Source organism: Mustelus asterias, chromosome X (assembly GCF_964213995.1).
Source record: "Mustelus asterias chromosome X, sMusAst1.hap1.1, whole genome shotgun sequence".
In the NCBI taxonomy this organism is placed as follows: domain Eukaryota; kingdom Metazoa; phylum Chordata; class Chondrichthyes; order Carcharhiniformes; family Triakidae; genus Mustelus; species Mustelus asterias.
Genome location: NC_135834.1, coordinates 2588510 through 2612347, shown reverse-complemented (window position 1 = coordinate 2612347; position 23838 = coordinate 2588510). Strand labels below are relative to the sequence as shown.

Genomic DNA, 23838 nt, shown 5'->3' with positions numbered 1-23838 from the left:
AAACACACAAAGGCTCACCCAGACTCGAAACGTTGGCTCTATTCTCTCTCCACAGATGCTGTCAGATTTTCCAACATTTTCTGTTTTTGTTTCAGAAAGGTGCCACATTGTCCGTCTATCCTTCCAGTTTGTCAAAGTTTCTTACTCAATGCAAAGCTTTGAAGGCATTAATCTACCTTTAAAGCAAGTTTTCAGCTGAAAATCTGGAATATCAAAATGACTCACCGATTACTTCCTTTGCACTGACGTTTTTGGTGTTTTTATCCCTCTTCCATGTTGTTCTGACTTTATTGGTGTCATTAACTGCTTCGAGTCATCGAGACCTTCAGTACAGAAGAGGCCTTTCAGCCCATCGAGTCTGCACGGACAAACCTACACTAAGTCTACACTCAATCCACTTTCCAACACTTGGCCCAAAGCCTTGAATGTTTTGACATTTCAAGTGCTCAGCCAGACTGTGAGGTTTCCCGCCTCTACTGCCCTCCCAGGCAGTGCATTCCACACTCCCACCACCTCAAATCCCCTCAAAACCTCCTACCCCTCACCTTGAAATTGTGTCCCCACAACTAAGGGGTACAACTGCTTCCCATTCACCCTGTCCATATCTCTCAATCTTATCCATCTCAATCATTACCCCCCTTAGCCTTCTCAGCTCTAGAGAAAACAATCCAAGCCTATCCAGTCTCTCCTTACAGCTCAAATACTCCATCCCAGGCAGCATCCTGGTGAATCTCCTCTGTACCCCCTCCAGTGCGTTCACATCCTTCCTGTAGTGTGGCGACTGGAACTATACTCAGTACTCCAGCTGTGGCCTAACCAAAGTTTTATACAACTCCTAAATAACCTGCCCTGCTCTCATTGGAAACAAAGTGTACAGTTGCTAAGAAACAGATAGGGCGCGATCTCACTGGCCGTTCACACCACGTTCCCACTGCAGCGAGGTCGGAGAATCTGGCGCCCAGCTAAATCTCCATTCACCGCAGCGGGATGGGAAAATCTCTTTCCCAATACCCAGAAAGTATCTTAAGTTGGACCCTTGGCGATCGGTGCTAGTAACACCACTCACTCTCTGGAAATCGTGGATCCCACAACACAGAACGGATCCTGGCCAACAATCCCTATTCCATGTCACCAAAATCAGATGAACTGATCACTCATTCATTTGCTGTTCCTGGGACCTTGGTATGGCCAATCCACCTAACCTACACATCTTTGGACACTAAGGGGCAATTTAGCATGGCCAATCCACCTAACCTACACATCTTTGGACACTAAGGGGCAATTTACCATGGCCAATCCACCTAACCTACACATCTTTGGACACTAAGGGGCAATTTAGCATGGCCAATCCACCTAACCTACACATCTTTAGACACTAAGGGGCAATTTAGCATGGCCAATCCACCTAACCTACACATCTTTAGACACTAAGGGGCAATTTAGCATGGCCAATCCACCTAACCTACACATCTTTGGACACTAAGGGGCAATTTAGCATGGCCAATCCACCTAACCTACACATCTTTGGACACTAAGGGGCAATTTAGCATGGCTAATCCACCTAACCTACACATCTTTAGACACTAAGGGGCAATTTAGCATGGCCAATCCACCTAACCTACACATCTTTAGACACTAAGGGGCAATTTAGCATGGCCAATCCACCTAACCTACACATCTTTGGACACTAAGGGGCAATTTAGCATGGCCAATCCACCTAACCTACACGTCTTTGGACACTAAGGGGCAATTTGCCATGGCCAATCCACCTAACCTACACATCTTTGGACACTAAGGAACAATTTAGCATGGCCAATCCACCTAACCTACACATCTTTAGACACTAAGGGGCAATTTAGCATGGCCAATCCACCTAACCTACACATCTTTGGACACTAAGGGGCAATTTAGCATGGCCAATCCACCTAACCTACACATCTTTGGACACTAAGGGGCAATTTAGCATGGCCAATCCACCTAACCTACACATCTTTGGACACTAAGGGGCAATTTAGCATGGCCAATCCACCTAACCTACACATCTTTGGACACTAAGGGGCAATTTAGCATGGCCAATCCACCTAACCTACACGTGTTTGGACACTAAGGGGCAATTTGCCATGGCCAATCCACCTAACCTACACATCTTTGGAGTGTGGGAGGAAACTGGAGCACCCGGAGGAAACCCACGCAGACACGGGGAGAATGTGCAGACTCCACATAGGCAGTGACCCGAGGTCGGAATTGAACCCGGGCCCCTGGCGCTGTGGGGCAGCAGTGCTAACCACTGTGCCGCCGTGCCGCCCCAGGCACAATTTAAAGGACATGCTGGTTTGGTCTAACGTTTTTTGCGATATTTCCTTTAGATCCAGAAACTGAAGACTCTCTTTCACAAAAAGCCAAAGGAAGACAGCAAGGAAGAGATTGTGCCACAGCCCAATGGGGAGATTGTGAACACTGAGGGTGGAGTGTTCTATTACTATTATGAAGAGGATGAGGAGGAGGAGGAAGAGGAAGAACTGCCCCCTCCTGAGCCCCCCAAACCCGTCAATGACAAACCCCACAAGTTCAAAGACCACTACTTCAAGAAGCCCAAGTTCTGTGATGTGTGCGCACGGATGATTGTCCGTAAGTGGAAGCCTGAACCTCGTGGTTATAGTTTGAATAAGGGTTCTGACAGCGAGAGGCTTTGACACGATTGACTTGAGTAACGTACAGGCAGTGTTAAGGCCCACACACTGGGCACATTGTGAAGATCACCACCCCCCTCCATGGCCCCAACGCTGGATGAGTTATTTCACTGACTCATCAGTGCACGACATGTTTCATCCCACCTCGCCTTCATGAACAGAGTCATTGAGAATAACAGACTCTCCCATTCAAGGCAACCTTGCCGAATCATTCAGGTACATTCATCACAGAATGGAATCATAGAGTCCCCACAGTGCGGAAGTGGCCATTCAGCCCATTGTGTCTGCACCGACTCGCGTGAGAGAGCATCTTAACCAGGCACTGCACCCCGCCCGATCCCGGTAACCCCCACGCATTGGACATGGCCAATCCACCTAACCTGCACATCTTTGGACACTAAGGGGCAATTTAGCATGGCCAATCCACCTAACCTGCACATCTTTGGACACTAAGGGACAATTTAGCATGGCCAATCCACCTAACCTGCACATCTTTGGACACTAAGGGGCAATTTAGCATGGCCAATCCACCTAACCTGCACATCTTTGGACACTAAGGGGCAATTTAGCATGGCCAATCCACCTAATCTACACATCTTTGGACACTAAGGGTCAATTTAGCATGGTCAATCCACCTAACCTGCACTTCTTTGGACACTAAGGGGCAATTTAGCATGGTCAATCCACCTAACCTGCACTTCTTTGGACACTAAGGGGCAATTTAGCATGGCCAATCCACCTAACCTACACATCTTTGGACACTAAGGGGCAATTTAGCATGGCCAATCCACCTAACCTGCACATCTTTAGACACTAAGGGGCAATTTAGCATGGCCAATCCACCTAACCTGCACATCTTTGGACACTAAGGGGCAATTTAGCATGGCCAATCCACCTAATCTACACATCTTTGGACACTAAGGGTCAATTTAGCATGGTCAATCCACCTAACCTGCACTTCTTTGGACACTAAGGGGCAATTTAGCATGGCCAATCCACCTAACCTGCACATCTTTGGACACTAAGGGGCAATTTAGCATGGCCAATCCACCTAACCTGCACATCTTTGGACACTAAGGGACAATTTGCCATGGCCAATCCACCTAATCTACACATCTTTGGACACTAAGGGACAATTTAGCATGGCCAATCCACCTAATCTACACATCTTTGGACACTAAGGGTCAATTTAGCATGGTCAATCCACCTAACCTGCACTTCTTTGGACACTAAGGGGCAATTTAGCATGGCCAATCCACCTAACCTGCACATCTTTGGACACTAAGGGGCAATTTAGCATGGCCAATCCACCTAACCTGCACATCTTTGGACACTAAGGGACAATTTGCCATGGCCAATCCACCTAATCTACACATCTTTGGACATTAAGGGGCAATTTAGCATGACCAATCCACCTAACCTGCACATCTTTGGACACTAAGGGACAATTTGCCATGGCCAATCCACCTAACCTACACATCTTTGGACACTAAGGGGCAGTTTAGCATGACCAATCCACCTAATCTGCACGTCTTTTGGACTGTGGGAGGAAACTGGAGCACCCGGAAGAAACCCATGCAGACATGGGGAGAACGTGCAAACTCCACATGGACAGTGACCCGAGCCGGGAATCGAACCCGGGTCCCTGACACTGTGAAGCAGCAGTGCTAACCACTGTGCCACCCAAGAGATATCTCCGCACGTTCAAAATTTTCAACACAGGCTTGATGTACAGGAGAAATATTTGGCCTCCCACCTGATGTAGTCCATTGGGCAGCACCTGTGTGACCTGGGAAAGTTGGTCATGTGTAGGATGCAATGGGATGTTGGTGTTTTTTAAAGGTGATCGCTCTGTTCAGTCAGCCAGTACCCTCCCTATTTGCACTCTGCATTCAGTCTTCATCCATTCTTGCCTTGCAGTTAACAACAAGTTTGGCCTGAGATGCAAGAATTGCAAAACCAACATCCACCATCACTGCCAATCTTACGTGGAGTTTCAGAGATGTTTTGGCAAGATTGTAAGTCTCCAACTCTGTTCCGTATCTGATCAGCCTTGGGCGAGGTGGACGGGATTCCCAACCCGTGCCCACCTTTACGTACCTCACACTTTGTTCCAGCTGTGGATGTGCTGATTCACACTAATGCCTCTCTAACTTTCCATTCCCTTCCCCTCCAGCCCCCGGGCTTTCGCCGTGCCTACAGCTCCCCCCTCTACAGCAACCAGCAGTTTGCCTGCATCAAGGAGCTGCTCCCCTTCTGTAAGTCAAAGATGGAACCCTTCTTGTGTTTGTTGCTCACGGGGCCTCCAAACCCAGCACACTTAATTAGATTTGATTTATTATTGTCACATGTATTGGGATACAGTGAAAAGTATTGTTTCTTCTGCGCTATACAGACAAAGCATACCGTTCATAGAGTACATAGGGGAGAAGGAAAGGAGAGGGTGCAGAATGTAGTGTTACAGTCATAGTTAGAGTGTAGAGAAAGATCAACTTAATATTAGATTTGATTTATTATTGTCACATGTATTGGGATACAGTGAAAAGTATTGTTTCTTGCGCGCTATACAGACAGAGCATACCTTTCATAGAGTACATAGGGGAGAAGGAAAGGAGAGGGTGCAGAATATAGTGTTACAGTCATAGCTAGGGTGTAGAGAAAGATCAGCTTAATATGAGGTAGGTCCATTCAAAAGTCTGATGGCCGCAGGGAAGAAGCTGTTCTTGAGTCAATTGGTACGTGACCTCAGACTTTAGTATCTTTTTCCCAACAGAAGAAGGTGGAAGAGAGAATGTCTGGGGTGCGTGGGGTCCTTAATTATGCTGGCTGCTTTGCCGAGGCAGTGGGAAGTGTAGACAGAGTCAATGGATGGGAGGCTGGTTTGCGTGATGGATTAGGCTACATTCACAACCTTTTGTAGTTCCTTGCGGTCTTGGGCAGAGCAGGAGCCCAGACCAAGCTGTGATACAACCAGAAAGAATGCTTTCTATGGTGCATCTGTAAAAGTTGGTGAGAGTCGTAGTGGACACGCCAAATTTCCTTAGTCTCCTGAGAAAGTAGACAATGATGAAAGGGTTTGATCGGGTAGAAGTCGAGATGTTTCCACCTCTGGCCGTGACCAAAATTACCAGTGGAGTCCATCGGTGTAAGATCGGCAGTAAACCAGTTCATCTTGTGTTATCCGGAAATCTCCCAAATGGAATTCTATCCTGATGTTTCCCGAATCCGAATGATCTCTTCCCCATCTGTGAGCAATTGCAAAATTATCCAGCACTGCTACCTAATCATTTTATATGTTCACTGATGTTCAAATGTACCATTGTAGATTCAAAGTCAAAAGAATTCTGTACTTCCTGCATGGAACATAGAACAGTCCGGCACAGGAACAGACCCTTCGGCTCATCCTGTGTGCCGAACATGACTCCAAATTAAACTAATCCCTTCTGCCTGCCCTTGCTCCATATCCCTCTATTCCTCACATATTCCTGTGCTTATCTAAAAGCACCTTAAACACCCCAATCGTATCTGCCTCCACCACCACCCCTGGCAGCGTGTTCCAGATACCGATGATACAAAGATAGGTGGAGGGGCAGGTAGTATTGAGGAGGTGGGGAGGCTGCAGAAAGATTTAGACAGTTTAGGAGAGTGGTCCAAGAAGTGGCTGATGAAATTCAACGTGGGCAAGTGCGAGGTCTTGCACTTTGGAAAAAAGAATAGAGGCATGGACTATTTTCTAAACGGTGACAAAATTCATAATGCTAAAGTGCAAAGGGACTTGGGAGTCCTAGTCCAGGATTCTCTAAAGGTAAACTTGCAGGTTGAGTCCGTAATTAAGAAAGCAAATGTAATGTTGTCATTTATCTCAAGAGGCTTGGAATACAAAAGCAGGGATGTACTTCTGAGGCTTTATAAAGCACTGGTTAGGCCCCATTTGGAGTACTGTGAGCAATTTTGGGCCCCACACCTCAGGAAGGACATACTGGCACTGGAGCGGGTCCAGCGGAGATTCACACGGATGATCCCGGGAATGGTAGGCCTGACATACGATGAACGTCTGAGGATCGTGGGATTGTATTCATTGGAGTTTAGGAGGTTGAGGGGAGATCTAATAGAAACTTACAAGATAATGAACGGCTTAGATAGGATGGACGTAGGGAAGTTGTTTCCATTAGCAGGGGAGACTAGGACGCGGGGGCACAGCCTTAGAATAAAAGGGAGTCACTTTAGAACAGAGATGAGGAGAAATTTCTTCAGCCAGAGAGTGGTGGGTCTGTGGAATTCATTGCCACAAAGGGCTGTGGAGGCCGAGACGTTAAGCGTCTTCAAGACAGAAATTGATAAATTCTTGATTTCTCGAGGAATTAAGGGCTATGGGGAGAGAGCGGGTAAATGGAGTTGAAATCAACCATGATTGAATGGTGGAGTGGACTCGATGGGCCGAATGGCCTTACTTCCGCTCCTATGTCTTATGGTCTTATGGTCTTATACCCACCACTCTCTGTGTAAAAAACCTGCCCCTCACATCTCCTTTGATCTTTCCCCCGTCACCTTCAGTGCGTGCCTCCGAGTATTAGATATATCAACTCCGGGGAAAAAGATTCTGACTGTCAAACCCTATCTCTGCCTCTCAGAATTTTATAGGTTTCTATCGGGTCTCCCCTAGCCTCTGCTGCTCCAGAGGAAACAACCCTAGTTTATCCAGCCTCTCCTCAGAGCTTATACCCTCTAATCCAGGCAGCACCCTGGTAAACCTCTTCCGCACCCTCTCCAAAGCCTCCACATCCTTCCTGTGATGTGGCGACCAGAACTGAATGCAATACTCACTAAGTGCGGCCTAACCAGAGTTTTATAAAGCTGCAACATCCTGACCCTTGTACTCAATTGCCCGACCAATAAAGACAAGCATGGCTTACGCCCTCTGGAAGATTAATTCATGCCGCAAGTATAGGTAACCGTCACCGCCCAGTCCCAGTGCATGCTGGGTCAGAACGATGTAACGGTAAATCCAATTGGGAATTCAGGAGAAATGCCCTCACCCTGACTGGGATGCGAGCGCTCGGGGTGACGAGTCGAGGTGTGTTTAACGGGGAACGTGGATTAACACGAGGGAGCGACCAAGGAACGGAAGCGTATGTTGTCGATGACGGCTCGCGTGGAGCTTCGACGCTGGCACTGATACGAGTCTCTCTCTCCCTTTCTGCCCAGCCGTCGCGAACCGCTCGGATCCCGTTTACGAGACGCTGAGGACAGGAGTGGTGATGGCAAACCGGGAGAGAAAGAAGAATTCGGAAGACAAGAAAAACGTAAGTGGCTGACCCTGGGCGGTGTGGGGGTGGGGGCGGCGGGGGGGGGGGGGGGGGGGGGGGGCTGAAATTGCACTCCCGTGTCCCCGACACATGCCGGCCGTGGGGTGGGGGCGGGGGGGAGGGGGGGGCAGGAAACCGGGAGGTTTTGATATCAGCCTTGCACCACGATGGGGCAGGATTGGCGATGGGTCACTCAGATAACTGGGCTGGTCCTTAGAGCTTGCTGACGGTACGTTCTAGAAGGCCAGCATGTCTGGGGGACATTATCCAGAAAACCCAGAGAGAATGTCGAGCAGGGATTGGCCGCCAACCGTGACGATTGGTGGAAATAGTGGAGAGTTTCCTCCTGATCGGTGTATCGGAGTTCATTGGTTCTTCTCTGTTTTGTGTGGACTGTAAAGTTTTGGGGGGGGGGCGGCGGATGGTGGGCTGGCAGAGGGGGCAGGTCTTACTTTGCTGCCCTGTGCTTTCCATCTCGCCTCCCCCCACACCCCCTCCTCAAACCAGCTGGCCACCTTTACACGCCAGGCTCAAGTCGCACGGCAGGCATTGGGCGCAAAGGGCTGGTTGCACAGCGAGGGCAGTGCCATCCCCCACAGCCAGTGGGTGGTATTGCCCGTGCCTCAAGCTCTGGACAGGTGCCAGTGAGCCAAGGGGCCCGCAAAATCAGAGGGGTGAATCTTCCCGTCCCGCCCGCCACGGGAATCGGAGCGGGCGGGGGAGGGGGAGTGGGGGCGGACCACGCAAAGTGTATCCGGTAGACGGGCACTCACCATTGAGGCAACTGGGGACCGGTTGACGATCTCTGGGAGGTCTCGTGGCACAGTGGGGTCAGCACTCCTGCCTCTGAGCCGGAAGCTCTGGGTTCGAGTCTCACCCCAGGACCTGACGACCAAGGAAGATGCGTCCACAACATGGCGAAGCCAGGTCAAGTGTCGACTTGTCAATCCTTCCAGCACATGCTGAGTGGTAAGAGAAATTCCTGGTCAGCTGTAGGCGGAATGCATATTGGAGCCTCGAACCAGCTCTCTCCAACGTGCGTGTAAAAAATGGACGTTGCCACGGCAACTCGGACTCCTTGCCTGAAGTGTGACACGCCACAGCCCACGCTGGGCCCTCCCCACACTCCGCACGGGCGTGGGGAGTGTTCCCATCACCTTTGCTTTACGTTTCACTCACCCACAGAGCGCACAAGGCAAAGGAACCAAACCAGTCACCAAGACGCGGCTTCTAAAGACGGAAGTCAGCAATATTCTGGCAGGCGACAGCCCAGCACAGCCTTGGCTCAAGGCCTCACTGCTGCCATTCGGAGAAGGAGAAAGAACAGAGAGAAGTACAGCACAGGAACAGGCCCTTCGGCCCCTCCAAGCCCGTGCCGATCATGATGCCCTAACTAAACTAAAAAAGCTTCTGATAATCCCAAGCAGCCACACCAGCTGCTGCAATCCACTGGCAGCAGAAAGGATTCGACTCAGTCGCAGGCAGGTCATCACCGTGACCACGCGGCGAACCAGCCTGAAGGCCACCACCCTCACCGGAGAATGCCCACAGGAAGACGGAGATGGGTCAGGGGGAATGGCAGACCTGTCGCTGCCATCCCTTCACCCATTCTGGAGTTTTGGACGCGACCTCACCGCCCGTTCACGCCTCACCCCCACTGCAGCGAGCTCGGAGAATTTGGCGCTCAGCCAAATCTCCATTCACTGCAGCGTGATGGGAAAATGTGAACGGCGGAACATTCCGGAGCCTCCCTCGGAGAGTCGGCGCGGACTCAGCGGGCTGAATGGCCTCCTTCTGCCCTGTGGCGATTCTATGGATTCGTGGGGCGGCACGGTGGCACAGTGGTTGGCACCGCTACCTCACTGCGCCAGGGACCCAGGTTCGATTCCCGGCCTCGGGTCACTGTCTGTGTGGAGCTTGCACGTTCTCCCCGTGTCTGCGTGGGTTTCCTCCGGGTGCTCCGGTTTCCTCCCACAGTCCAAAGATGTGCGGGTTAGGTGGATTGGCCATGGCAAATTGATCCTCAGTGTCAGAGGGATTAGCAGGGTGAATATGTGGGGTTATGGGGGTAGGGCCTAGGGTGGGATTGTGGCCAGTGCAGACTTGATGGGCCAAATGGCCTCCTTCTGCACTGTAGGGATTCTATGGACCCTATTTTACCATTTTGATTCTCAGTGCTGGGCGAACTTGAAACTGGGAGTGTTTAAGATCCGACTTTTAGACCCGTTCTCAGACGCCCCCGTACACACTCTACCTGAAACAATATCAGTGATTCTGAATCGTGCTGCACAGCCTGTGGGCGGGGCTTAACGCACCCGAAACCTGTAGCTCCGATCAGCGCCTCCTACACATGCGCAGAGAACAATGATGGAATGCTGCTCCCTGCCACACCCCTCCCGGACCGGATAATACCTCCCTCTGGCCCCCACAGACACTGCCCCACCCCCACAACATTACTGACCCCCTTATCCCCCACCCCCCCCCGCTACCCAGACTGATCGCAGCCCCCTCCCCCCTCACTGATCACAGGCAGAGTGGCAGCGGACCCCCCCTTCCCCCTCACTGATCACAGGCAGAATGGCAGCGGACCCCCCCTTCCCCCTCACTGATCACAGGCAGAGTGGCAGCGGACCCCCCCTTCCCCCTCACTGATCTCAGACAGTGAGCCGTTGGATGCTTGGCACTGATGGAGCGCCCAAATCGGACTTCTATGGAGCATGTCTGTTTCGCGCTGATTCTGGACGGGCGAACGTGGTGGTAAAGGGGGTAATTTCACTGATCCCTGGGATGGCGGGACTGACGTATGAGGAGAGACTAAGTTGGTTAGGATTATATTCACTGGAGTTTAGAAGAGTGAGAGGAGATCTTGTAGAAACTTATAAAATTCTAACAGGGTTAGACAGGGTAGATTCAGAAAGAATGTTCCCGATGGTGGGGGAGTCCAGAACTAGGGGTCACAGTTTGAGGATAAGGGGTAAACCTTTTTGGACTGAGGTGAGGAGAAATTTCTTCACCCAGAGGGTGGTGAATGTGTGGAATTCACTCCCACAGAAAGTAGTTGAGGCCAAAACGTTTACCAGGCTGATTCCTGGGATGGCAGGTCTGTCATATGAGGAGAGACTGAGTGGGTTAGGATTATATTCACTGGAGTTTAGAAGAGTGAGAGGGGATCCCATAGAAACTTATAAAATTCTAACAGGGTTAGACAGGGTAGATTCAGAAAGAATGTTCCCGATGGTGGGGGAGTCCAGAACTAGGGGTCACAGTTTGAGGATAAGGGGTAAACCTTTTAGGACTGAGGTGAGGAAGAATTTCTTCACTCGGAGAGTTGTGAACCTGTGGAATTCTCGACCACAGAAAGCTGTTGGGGCCAGTTTGTTAGATATGTTCAAGAGGGAACTGGACGTGGCCCCTGTGGCTAAAGGGATCAAGGATATGGAGAGAAAATGGGAGTGGGATACTGAAAGTGCCTGATCAGCCATGATCATACTGAATGGTGGGGTAGGATCGAAGGGCCGAGTGGCCTCCTCCTGCTTCTAGCTTCTCCGCTTCCATGTTAATGTGCGGTTCTGAGCCCCTTTATCATAGAAATCATAGAAATCATAGAAACCCTACAGTACAGAAAGAGGCCATTCGGCCCATCGAGTCTGCACCGACCACAATCCCACCCAGGCCCTACCCCCATATCCCTACATATTTACCCACTAATCCCTCTAACCTACGCATCTCAGGACTAAGGGGCAATTTTTAACCTGGCCAATCAACCTAACCAGCACATCTTTGGACTGTGGGAGGAAACCGGAGCACCCGGAGGAAACCCACGCAGACACGAGGAGAATGTGCAAACTCCACACAGACAGTGACCCGAGCCGGAAATCGAACCCGGGTCCCTGGAGCTTTGAAGCAGCAGTGCTAACCACTGTGCTACCGTGCCGCCCTTTATTGGGCATCCCGCATCGTTTGGTGTTTTGCTCTGGTTGCCAGGAGGAGTGGACGTGGGGCTGGAGAAACATGTCGGTCAGAGCGGAGAAGGACAAGAGATCTCCTTCCCTGAAGGACATTCGTGAGCCAGAAGGGACCGTCCAGCAATCCAACAGTTTCCTGGTCCCCCCGGCGATGCCAGTTTTTAAAAATCAATCGCTCTTTTTTGGCAACTGGATTTAAATTCACGTGTGGCTGAATTTTACTCGCCACCGGGGGTTCTGGGTAAGGGGGGGAGGGGAGACGCTGGTAAAATCGCAGCGCCAAGGCGCCTTGCAGGTGGCGGGATTGGAAGCAGACACGCTTGTCCAACCCAAGGAGACTGGCGGCCATTTTCCCTCCACCTCATGAGGGCAGCCATTTTATCGTGCCTGTCAGCATTTTGCCAATGGCAGAGTGAAGCCCTCACTATCCCTGCTGCTGTGTGAGGAGGCAGCCTCCAGTGGCAGCCTGGGGAGGGTGGGGGGGGGGGGGAAGGTCTTGATGGGCCAAATGGCCTCCATCTGCACTGTAGGGAAACCCAAAGGGGTTTGTCCCTCAATGCCCAGCCTGACTATTTTTTTTCCGACCCTCTGTAGGCTGAGGGGGTGGGCCCTATCTCTGCTTTCGCTGTTGAGATTGGGCCTTCGGGTCGGAACAGTCGCTCGTGCTGGTCGGGGGCCGGGGGGGGGAAGGGGAGGACTGGGACACTGGCCTGACCAGGAAGACAGCCCCGCCCACAGCTCCGTCATTGGCTGCCTCCTGGCAGGGTGGGCCGGACACACGCTTTCTGCCCAATTGACGGGGGTCAGGCCAGAGGAACAGGAGGGGGCCTGGGAGTCCACCCTCTCTGTGAAAAAGGTTTTAGTTTTCCTGATTTCGCTGCATTGCTCTGATCAATTTGGCAGGCGTCCGTTTCCCCGCCGGAGTTGACCAGCTACCTCCCGACATCTCCCTTGCCCCGGTGCCCACCCGCGACCCAAGAATGGCTCTCCCCTGGGCCAGGCCTGCCTGCAGGTGGAGTCAGGCGATGCAGTGCGATGTGCAGTGGACCCCCGCTCCTCCCTCCAGCTCCCTCAGTCCTGCCACCTCCTGCCCCGGGGCAAAAGCAGTGAACGGAATTGGCCAGACTCCTTGGCACACACGTTCCACAGTCCTCTGGCTCAGCCTGGTGCCACCCTGTTCGCGGTTACTGGCGCGGTCTCTGAGGAATGAACAGAAGAGGAAGAATGTGTCCAAAGCTGCAGGGTCGAAAGTCACTCGCCCCCTGCAAGCAGTTGGTGACCTCGGTGACCTGAGTTGGCAAACTCTCCAGAGTGTGCCGGTATCTGCATCAGCCAATCCCGCAGCGCTGCAACGAGGCGTCCTGAATGGTCTGTTGGTGGCTGAGGCTGGCTACCATGTTCCCTCACAGTCACGGGGTCAAAATCCTGGAACCGCCCCCCCTCACCCTCTAACAGCACTGTGGGTGTACCTACACCACGTGGACTGACTGATGTCCAATAACAATCCTGGAACTCCCTCCCTAACAGCACTGTGGGTGTACCTACACCACATGTACTGACTGATGTCCAATAACAATCCTGGAACTCCCTCCCTAACAGCACTGTGGGTGTACCTACACCACGTGGACTGACTGATGTCCAATAACAATCCTGGAACTCCCTCCCTAACAGCACTGTGGGTGTACCTACACCACATGGACTGACTGATGTCCAATAACAATCCTGGAACTCCCTCCCTAACAGCACTGTGGGTGTACCTACACCACATGGACTGACTGATGTCCAATAACAATCCTGGAACTCCCTCCCTAACAGCACTGTGGGTGTACCTACACCACATGGACTGACTGATGTCCAATAACAATCCTGGAACTCCCTCCCTAACAGCACTGTGGGTGTACCTACACCACGTGGACTGACTGACTGTCCAATAACAATGCTGGAACTCCCTTTCTAACAGCACTGTGGATGTACCTACACAGGTTGCAGGTGCCACATTTGCACTGTGCCCCTCTTGTCGGTGATGGCCCTACGAGTCGGGTGCCCAGTGCGGGGGGAACGCCAACAGCAAGATGCCAGCAAGTGGATGATGTGACGGTGGCGCAGACTGCGATGCGCAAAATGCCGCCACGTTTAGGCGGAGCGCGATTTCAGCCCCAGGGGGTTTGGCAGGGGAATGCACGGGGGTAACTCTGTAACTCTTTCCTGTGCCTTACAGCCTGCGCAAATGGTTGATGAAGAAGTTGATATTGCGAAGCCTGGGGAAGAGCACGGGGCAGGAGGTAGGTGTGGGAATGCAGCTGCTAGAATATTCTATTGTGAACCAAATTCACACACGCCATTCCACCTTCTTCCCAGCATCAATATACCCCACAGAATCCAGCCCAGGGCACGGCACGGCCTCCGGGAAAGGCACTGAGGCCAAGAAGCAATCAGCTGGCAGGATTTCACTTTGGAATTGCGAATACGGTCACAACTTTCATTTAAATATTTCCGAATCTGAAAGATCAGGAATCAGGAACAACTGCAGATTGGGGTCGGGCAGACAGAGGATGCTGTCAGAGACACTGCCCTGCCAGATTTACACACTGCCAGTACAACACTCTACACACGATGTGGAGATGCTGGCGTTGGACTGGGGTAAATACAGTAAGAAGTCTCACAACACCAGGTTAAAGTCCAACAGGTTTATTTGGTAGCACAAGCCACTAGCTTTCGGAGCGCTGCTCCTTCGTCAGGTGAGTGGAGAGTTGTGTTCACAAACAGGGCATATACAGACACAAACTCAATTTACAAAATAATGGTTGGAATGCGAGTCTTTACAGGTAATCAAGTCTTAAAGGTACAGACAATGTGAGTGGAGAGAGGGTTAAGCACAGGTTAAAGAGATGTGTATTGTCTCCAGCCAGGACAGTTAGTGAGATTTTGCAAGTCCAGGCAAGCTGTGGGGGTTACAGATAGTGTGACATGAACCCAAGATCCCGGTTGAGGCCGTCCTCATGTGTGCGGAACTTGGCTATCAGTTTCTGCTCAGCGACTCTGCGCTGTCGTGTGTCGCGAAGGCCACCTTGGAGAACGCTTACCCGAAGATCAAAGGCCAAATGCCCGTGACCGCTGAAGTGTTCCCCAACAGGAAGAGAACAGTCTTGCCTGGTGATTGTCGAGCGGTGTTCATTCATCCGTTGTTGTAGCGTCTGCATAGTTTCCCCAATGTACCATGCCTCGGGACATCCTTTCCTGCAGCGTAACAGGTAGACAACGTTGGCCGAGTTGCAAGAGTATGTACCGTGTACCTGGTGGATGGTGTTCTCAATTGAGATGATGGCATCCGTGTCGATGATCCGGCACATCTTGCAGAGGTTGCTGTGGCAGGGTTGTGTGGTGTCGTGGTCACTGTTCTCCTGAAGGCTGGGTAGTTTGCTGTGGACAATGGTCTGTTTGAGGTTGTGCAGTTACATAGAAACATAGAAAACTACAGCACAAAACAGGCCCTTCGGCCCCACAAGTTGTGCCGAACATATCCCTACCTTTTAGGCCTACCTATAACCCTCCACCCTATTAAGTCCCATGTACTCATCCAGGAGTCTCTTAAAAGACCCATTGAGTTTGCCTCCACCACCACTGACGGCAGCCGATTCCACTCGCCCACCACCCTCTGTGTGAAAAACTTCCCCCTAACATCGCCCCTGTACCTACCCCCCAGCACCCTAAACCTATGTCCTCTCGTAGCAGCTATTTCCACCCTGGGAAAAAGCCTCTGAGAGTCCACCCGATCTATGCCTCTCAACATCTTATATACCTCTATTAGGTCTCCTCTCATCCTACGTCTCTCCAAGGAGAAAAGACCTAGCTCCCTCAGCCTATCCTCATAAGGCATGCCACTCAATCCAGGCAACATCCTTGTAAACCTCCTCTGCACCCTTTCAATCTTTTCCACAACCTTCCTGTAATGAGGCGACCAGAACTGAGCACAGTACTCCAAGTGGGGTGTGACGAGGGTCTTATATAGCTGCATCATTATCCCCGGACTCCTAAACTCAATCCCTCGATTGATAAAGGCCAGCACACCATACACCTTCTTAACCACCTCCTCCACCTGCGGGGCCGATTTTAGAGTCTTATGAACCCGGACCCCATTTGTTTGAAGGCAAGAAGTGGGGGTGTGGGGATGGCCTTGGCGAGATGTTCGTCTTCATCAATGACATGTTGAAGGCTCCAGAGGAGATGCCGTAGCTTCTCCGCTCCGGGGAAGTACTGGATGACGAAGGGTACTCTGTCCACTGTGTCCCGTGTTTGTCTTCTGAGGAGGTCGGTGCAGTTTTTCACTGTGGCGCGTCGGAACTGTTGATCGATGAGTCGAGCGCCATATCCTGTTCTTGTGAGGGCATCTTTCAGCGTCTGGAGGTGTCTGTTGGCTAACTGCCAATCTCCAGATGCAGTTTCACAACTCATCCGCTTCATCCTGGACCACAATGTCTTCACCTTCAACAACCAGTTCTTCATCCAGATACACGGAACAGCCATGGGGACCAAATTCGCACCTCAATATGCCAACATCTTCATGCACAGGTTCGAACAAGACTTCTTCACCGCACGGGACCTTCAACCGATGCTATACACTAGATACATCGATGACATTTTCTTCCTTTGGACTCATGGTGAACAATCACTGAAACAACTCTATGATGACATCAACAAGTTCCATCCCACCATCAGACTCACCATGGACTACTCTCCGGAATCGGTTGCATTCTTGGACACACGCATCTCCATTAAGGACAGTCACCTCAGCACCTCACTGTACCGCAAGCCCACGGATAACCTCATGATGCTCCACTTCTCCAGCTTCCACCCTAAACACGTTAAAGAAGCCATCCCCTACGGACAAGCCCTCCGTATACACAGGATCTGCTCGGATGAGGAGGATCGCAACAGACACCTCCAGACGCTGAAAGATGCCCTCATAAGAACAGGATATGGCGCTCGACTCATCGATCGACAGTTCTGACGCGCCACAGCGAAAAACCGCACCGACCTCCTCAGAAGACAAACACGGGACACGGTGGACAGAGTACCCTTCGCCGTCCAGTACTTCCCCGGAGCGGAGAAGCTACGGCATCTCCTCCGGAGCCTTCAACATGTCATTGATGAAGACGAACATCTCGCCAAGGCCATCCCCACACCCCCACTTCTTGCCTTCAAACAACCGCACAACCTCAAACAGATCATTGTCCGCAGCAAACTACCCAGCCTTCAGGAGAACAGTGACCACGACACCACACAACCCTGCCACAGCAACCTCTGCAAGAGGTGCCGGATCATCGACACAGATGCCATCAACTCACGTGAGAACACCATCTACCAGGTACATGGTACATACTCTTGCAACTCGGCCAACGTTGTCTACCTGATACGCTGCAAGAAAGGATGTCCTGAGGCATGGTACATTGGGGAGACCATGCAGACGCTACGACAATGGATGAATGAACACCGCTCGACAATCACCAGGCAAAACTGTTCTCTTCCTGTGGGGGAGCACTTCAGCAGTCACGGGCATTCAGCCTTGGATCTTCAGGTAAGCGTTCTCCAAGGCAGCCTTCACGACACACGACAGCGCAGAGTCGCTGAGCAGAGACTGATAGCCAAGTTCTGCACACATGAGGACGGCCTAAACCGGGATCTTGGGTTCATGTCACACTATCTGTAACCCCCACGACTTGCCTGGACTTGCAAAATCTCACCAACTGTCCTGTCTGGAGACAATACACATCTCTTTAACCTGTGCTTAACCCTCTCTCCACTCACATTGTCTGTACCTTTAAGACTTGATTACCTGTAAAGACTCGCATTCCAACCATTATCTTGTAAATTGAGTTTGTGTCTTTATATGCGCTGTTTGTGAACACAAGTCCTGACTAACCTGACGAAGGAGCTTGAGGCTCCGAAAGCTTTTGCTGCCAAATAAACCTGTTGGACTTTAACCTGGTGTTGTGAGACTTCTTACTAGTTTTGCACACTGCCAATTTTACATTCTGCCAGTTTTACTCCCTGCCAGTTTTACTCCCTGCCAGTTTTACACTCTGCCAGTTTTACACTCTGACAGTTTTACACACTGACAGTTTTACAGCCAGTTTTACACTCTCTCAGTTTTACACTCTGCCAGTTTTACACACTCTCAGTTTTACACACTGCCAGTTTTACACTCTGCCAGTTTGACACACTGCCAGTTTTACACTCTGCCAGCTTTACACACTGCCAGTTTTACACACTGCCAGTTTTACACTCTCTCAGTTTTACTTTCTGCCAGTTTTACACACTGCCAGTATTACACTCTGCCAGTTTTACTCTCTGCCAGGTTTACACTCTGCCAGTGTTACACACTGCCAGTTTTACTCTCTGCCAGTTTTACACTCTGCCAGTTTTACTCTCTGCCAGTTTTACTCTCTGCCAGTTTTACACTCCGCCAGTTTTACACACTGCCAGTTTTACACTCTCTCAGTTTTACTTTCTGCCAGTTTTACACACTGCCAGTTTTACACTCTGCCAGTTTTACACTCTGCTAGTTTTACTCTCTGCCAGTTTTACATTCTGCCAGTTTTACACTCTGCCAGTTTTAAACAGTTCCGGTTTTACACTCTGCCAGTTTTACACTCGGCCAGTTTTACACACTGCCAGTTTTACACACTGCCAGTTTCACAGCCAGTTTTACACTCTGCCAGTTTTAATTTCTGCCAGTTTTACACACTGCTAGTTTTACACACTGCCAGTTTCATACTCTGCCAGTTTTACACACTGCCAGTTTAACTCTCTGCCAGTTTTACATTCTGCCAGTTTTACACACTTCCAGTTTTACACGCTGCCAGTTTTACACACTGCCAGTTTTACACACTGCCAGTTTTATACTCCGCCAGTTTTACACACTGCCAGTTTTACACACTGCCAGTTTTATACTCCGCCAGTTTTACACACTGCCAGTTTTACACTCTGCCAGTTTTACACACTGCCAGTTTTACACTCTGCCAGTTTTACTCTCTGCCAGTTTTACACACTGCCAGTTTTACTCTCTGCCAGTTTTACACACTGCCAGTTTTACACACTGCCAGTTTTAGTTTCTGCCAGTTTTACACACTGCCAGTTTTACACTCTGCCAGTTTTACACACTGCCAGTGTTACACACTGCCAGTATTACACACTGCCAGTTTAACTCTCTGCCAGTTTTACATTCTGCCAGTTTAACACATTGCCAGTTTTACACACTTCCAGTTTTACACGCTGCCAGTTTTACACACTGCCAGTTTTATACTCCGCCAGTTTTACACACTGCCAGTTTTACACACTGCCAGTTTTATACTCCGCCAGTTTTACACACTGCCAGTTTTACACTCTGCCAGTTTTACTCTCTGCCAGTTTTACTCTCTGCCAGTTTTACACACTGCCAGTTTTACTCTCTGCCAGTTTTACACTCTGCCAGTTTTAAACAGTTCCAGTTTTACACTCTGCCAGTTTTACACACTGCCAGTTTTACACACTGCCAGTTTCACACTCTGCCAGTTTTACACACTGCCAGTTTTACACATTGCCAGTGTTACACACTGCCAGTTTTACTCTCTGCCAGTTTTACTCTCTGCCAGTTTTACACTCGGCCAGTTTTACACACTGCCAGCTTTACACACTGCCAGTTTCACAGCCAGTTTTACACTCTGCCAGTTTTAATTTCTGCCAGTTTTACACACTGCCAGTTTCACACACTGCCAGTTTTACACACTGCCAGTTTTACACACTGCCAGTTTTATACTCCGCCAGTTTTACGCACTGCCAGTTTTACACTCTGCCAGTTTTACACACTGCCAGTTTTACACTCTGCCAGTTTTACTCTCTGCCAGTTTTACACACTGCCAGTTTTACTCTCTGCCAGTTTTACACACTGCCAGTTTTACACACTGCCAGTTTTAGTTTCTGCCAGTTTTACACACTGCCAGTTTTACACTCTGCCAGTGTTACACACTGCCAGTGTTACACACTGCTAGTTTAACTCTCTGCCAGTTGTACATTCTGCCAGTTTAACACATTGCCAGTTTTACACACTTCCAGTTTTACACGCTGCCAGTTTTACACACTGCCAGTTTTACACACTGCCAGTTTTACACACTGCCAGTTTTACACACTGCCAGTTTTATACTCCGCCAGTTTTACACACTGCCAGTTTTACACACTGCCAGTTTTATACTCCGCCAGTTTTACACACTGCCAGTTTTACACTCTGCCAGTTTTACACACTGCCAATTTTACACTATGCCAGTTTTACTCTCTGCCAGTTTTACTCTGTGCCAGTTTTACACACTGCCAGTTTTACTCTCTGCCAGTTTTACACTCTGCCCGTTTTAAACAGTTCCAGTTTTACACTCTGCCAGTTTTACACACTGCCAGTTTTACACACTGCCAGTTTCACACTCTGCCAGTTTTACACACTGCCAGTTTTACACACTGCCAGTTTTACACACTGCCAGTGTTACACACTGCCAGTTTTACTCTCTGCCAGTTTTACTCTCTGCCAGTTTTACACTCCGCCAGTTTTAAACAGTTCCAGTTTTACTCTCTGCCAGTTTTACTCTCTGCCAGTTTTACTCTCTGCCAGTTTTACACTCTGCCAGTTTTAAACAGTTCCAGTTTTACACTCTGCCAGTTTTACACACTGCCAGTTTTACACACTGCCAGTTTCACACTCTGCCAGTTTTACACACTGCCAGTTTTACACACTGCCAGTTTTATACTCTGCCAGTTATACACACTGCCGGTTTTACTCTCTGCCAGTTTTACATTCTGCCATTTTTACACACTGCCAGTTTTACACACTTCCAGTTTTACACACTGCCAGTTTTACACACTGCCAGTTTTACACTCCGCCAGTTTTAATCAGTTCCAGTTTTACACTCTGCCAGTTTTAAACAGTTCCAGTTTCACACTCTGCCAGTTTTACACACTGCCAGTTTTACACACTTCCAGTTTTACACACTTCCAGTTTTACACACTGCCAGTTTTACACACTGCCAGTTTTATACTCCGCCAGTTTCACACTCTGCCAGTTTCACACTCTGCCAGTTTTACACTCTGCCAGTTATACACACTGCCGGTTTTACTCTCTGCCAGTTTTACATTCTGCCATTTTTACACACTGCCAGTTTTACACACTTCCAGTTTTACACTCTGCCAGTTTTACACACTGCCAGTTTTACACACTGCCAGATTTACACACTGCCAGTTTTGCACACTGCCAGTTTTACACTCTGCCAGTTTTACACACTGCCAGTTTTACACACTGCCAGTTTTACACACTGCCAGTTTTGCACACTGCCAGTTTTACACTCTGCCAGTTTTACACACTGCCAGTTTTACACACTGCCAGTTTTACACACTGCCAGTTTTACATTCCGCCAGGTTTACACACTACCAGTTTTACACACTGCCAGTTTTGCACACTGCCAGTTTTACACTCTGCCAGTTTTACACTCCGCCAGTTTTACACACTGCCAGTTTTACACTCCACCAGTTTTACACACTGCCAGTTTTACACTCCACCAGTTTTACACACTGCCAGTTTTGCACACTGCCAGTTTTACACTCCGCCAGTTTTACACACTGCCAGTTTTGCACACTGCCAGTTTTACACTCCGCCAGTTTTACACTCTGCCAGTTTTACTCTCTGCCAGTTTTACACACTGCCAGTTTTACCCTCTGCCAGTTTTGCACTCTGCCAATTTTACACTCCGACAGTTTTGCACTCTGCTAGTTTTACACACTGCCAGTTTTACACATTGCCAGTTTTGCACTCTGCCAGTTTTACACCCTGCCAGTTTTACACTCTGCCAGTTTTACACTCTGCCAGTTTTACTCTCTGCCATTTTTACACACTGCCAGTTTTACACTCTGCCAGTTTTACACTCTGCCAGTTTTAAACAGTTCCAGTTTTACACTCTGCCAGTTTTACACACTGCCAGTTTTACCCTCTGCCAGTTTTGCACTCTGCCAATTTTACACTCCGACAGTTTTGCACTCTGCTAGTTTTACACTCTGCCAGTTTTACACACTGCCAGTTTCACACACTGCCAGTTTTACACTCTGCCAGTTTTACACACTGCCAGTTTTACACTCCGCCAGTTTTACACACTGCCAGTTTTGCACACTGCCAGTTTTACACTCCGCCAGTTTTATACACTGCCAGTTTTGCACACTGCCAGTTTTACACTCCGCCAGTTTTACACACTGCCAGTTTTACACTCTGCCAGTTTTACACCCTGCCAGTTTTTCACCCTGCCAGTTTTACTCTCTGCCAGTTTTACACACTGCCAGTTTTACACTCTGCCAGTTTTACTCTCTGCCAGTTTTACACACTGCCAGTTTTACACACTGCCAGTTTTACTCTCTGCCAGTTTTACACACTGCCAGTTTTCCACTCTGCCAGTTTTACACACTGCCAGTTTTACACTCTGCCAGTTTTACACACTGCCAGTTTTACACTCTCTCAGTTTTACTTTCTGCCAGTTTTACACACTGCCAGTTTTACACTCTGCCAGTTTTACACACTGCCTGTTTTACACACTGCCAGTGTTACACACTGCCAGTTTTACTCTCTGCCAGTTTTACACTCTGCCAGTTTTACTCTCTGCCAGTTTTACACTCCGCCAGTTTTACACTCTGCCAGTTTTACACTCTGCCAGCTTTAAACAGTTCCAGTTTTACACTCTGCCAGTTTTAAACAGTTCCAGTTTTACACTCTGCCAGTTTTACACACTGCCAGTTTTACACTCTGCCAGTTTCACACTCTGCCCGTTTTACTCTCTGCCAGTTTTACACAAAGAACAAAAAACAATACAGCACAGGAACAGGCTCTTCGGCCCTCCAAGCCCGTGCCGCTCCCTGGTCCAAACTAGACCATTCTTTTGTATCCCTCCATTCCCACTCCGTTCATATAGCTGTCTAGATAAGTCTTAAACGTTCCCAGTGTGTCCGCCTCCACCACCTTGCCTGGCAGCGCATTCCAGGCCCCCACAACCCTCTGTGTAAAATATGTCCTTCTGATATCTGTGTTAAACCTCCCCCCCCTCACCTTGAACCTATGACCCCTCGTGAACGTCACCACCGACCTTGGAAAAAGCTTCCCACCGTTCACCCTACCTATGCCTTTCATAATTTTATACACCTCTATTAGGTCACCCCTCCTCCTCCATCTTTCCAGTGAGAACAACCCCAGTTTACCCAATCTCTCCTCATAACTAAGCCCTTCCATACCAGGCAACATCCTGGTAAACCTCCTCTGCACTCTCTCTAAAGCCTCCACGTCCTTCTGGTAGTGTGGCGACCAGAAGTGGGCGCAGTATTCCAAATGCGGCCGAACCAACGTTCTATACATCTGCAACATCAGACCCCAACTTTTATATTCTATGCCCCGTCCTATAAAGGCAAGCATGCCACATGCCTTATTCACTACCTTCTCCACCTGTGACGCCACCTTCAAGGATCTGTGGACTTGCACACCCAGGTCCCTCTGCGTATCTACACCCTTTATGGTTCTGCCATTTATCGTATAGCTCCCCCATATGTTAGTTCTACCAAAATGCATCACTTCGCATTTATCTGGATTGAACTCCATCTGCCATTTCTTTGCCCAAATTTCCAGCCTATCTATATCCTTCTGGAGCCTCTGACAATGTTCCTCACTATCTGCAAGTCCAGCCATTTTCATGTCGTCCGCAAACTTACTGATCACCCCAGTTACACCTTCTTCCAGATCGTTTATATAAATCACAAACAGCAGAGGTCCCAATACAGAGCCCTACGGAACACCACTAGTCACAGGCATCCAGCCGGAAAAAGACCCTT

General features: G+C 49.6%; 1 protein-coding gene across 12 annotated transcripts in view; it reads left to right on the top strand.

Moving 5' to 3' along the window:
• The window catches only part of stac3 (SH3 and cysteine rich domain 3), a 79127-nt gene that overhangs the window by 34692 nt on the left and 20597 nt on the right, over positions 1-23838 (top strand). For all 12 annotated transcript variants that reach the window (XR_013495826.1, XR_013495825.1, XR_013495824.1 and 9 more), the window contains 5 exons: positions 2367-2628; positions 4611-4708; positions 4867-4948; positions 7896-7993; positions 14180-14243. Coding sequence is in view for 2 of the 12 variants with exons in the window: in XM_078201210.1 (XP_078057336.1) it covers positions 2367-2628; positions 4611-4708; positions 4867-4948; positions 7896-7993; positions 14180-14243 (604 nt within the window). In the remaining 10 variants the exon portion in view is untranslated. The remainder of the gene's footprint in view (positions 1-2366; positions 2629-4610; positions 4709-4866; positions 4949-7895; positions 7994-14179; positions 14244-23838) is intronic.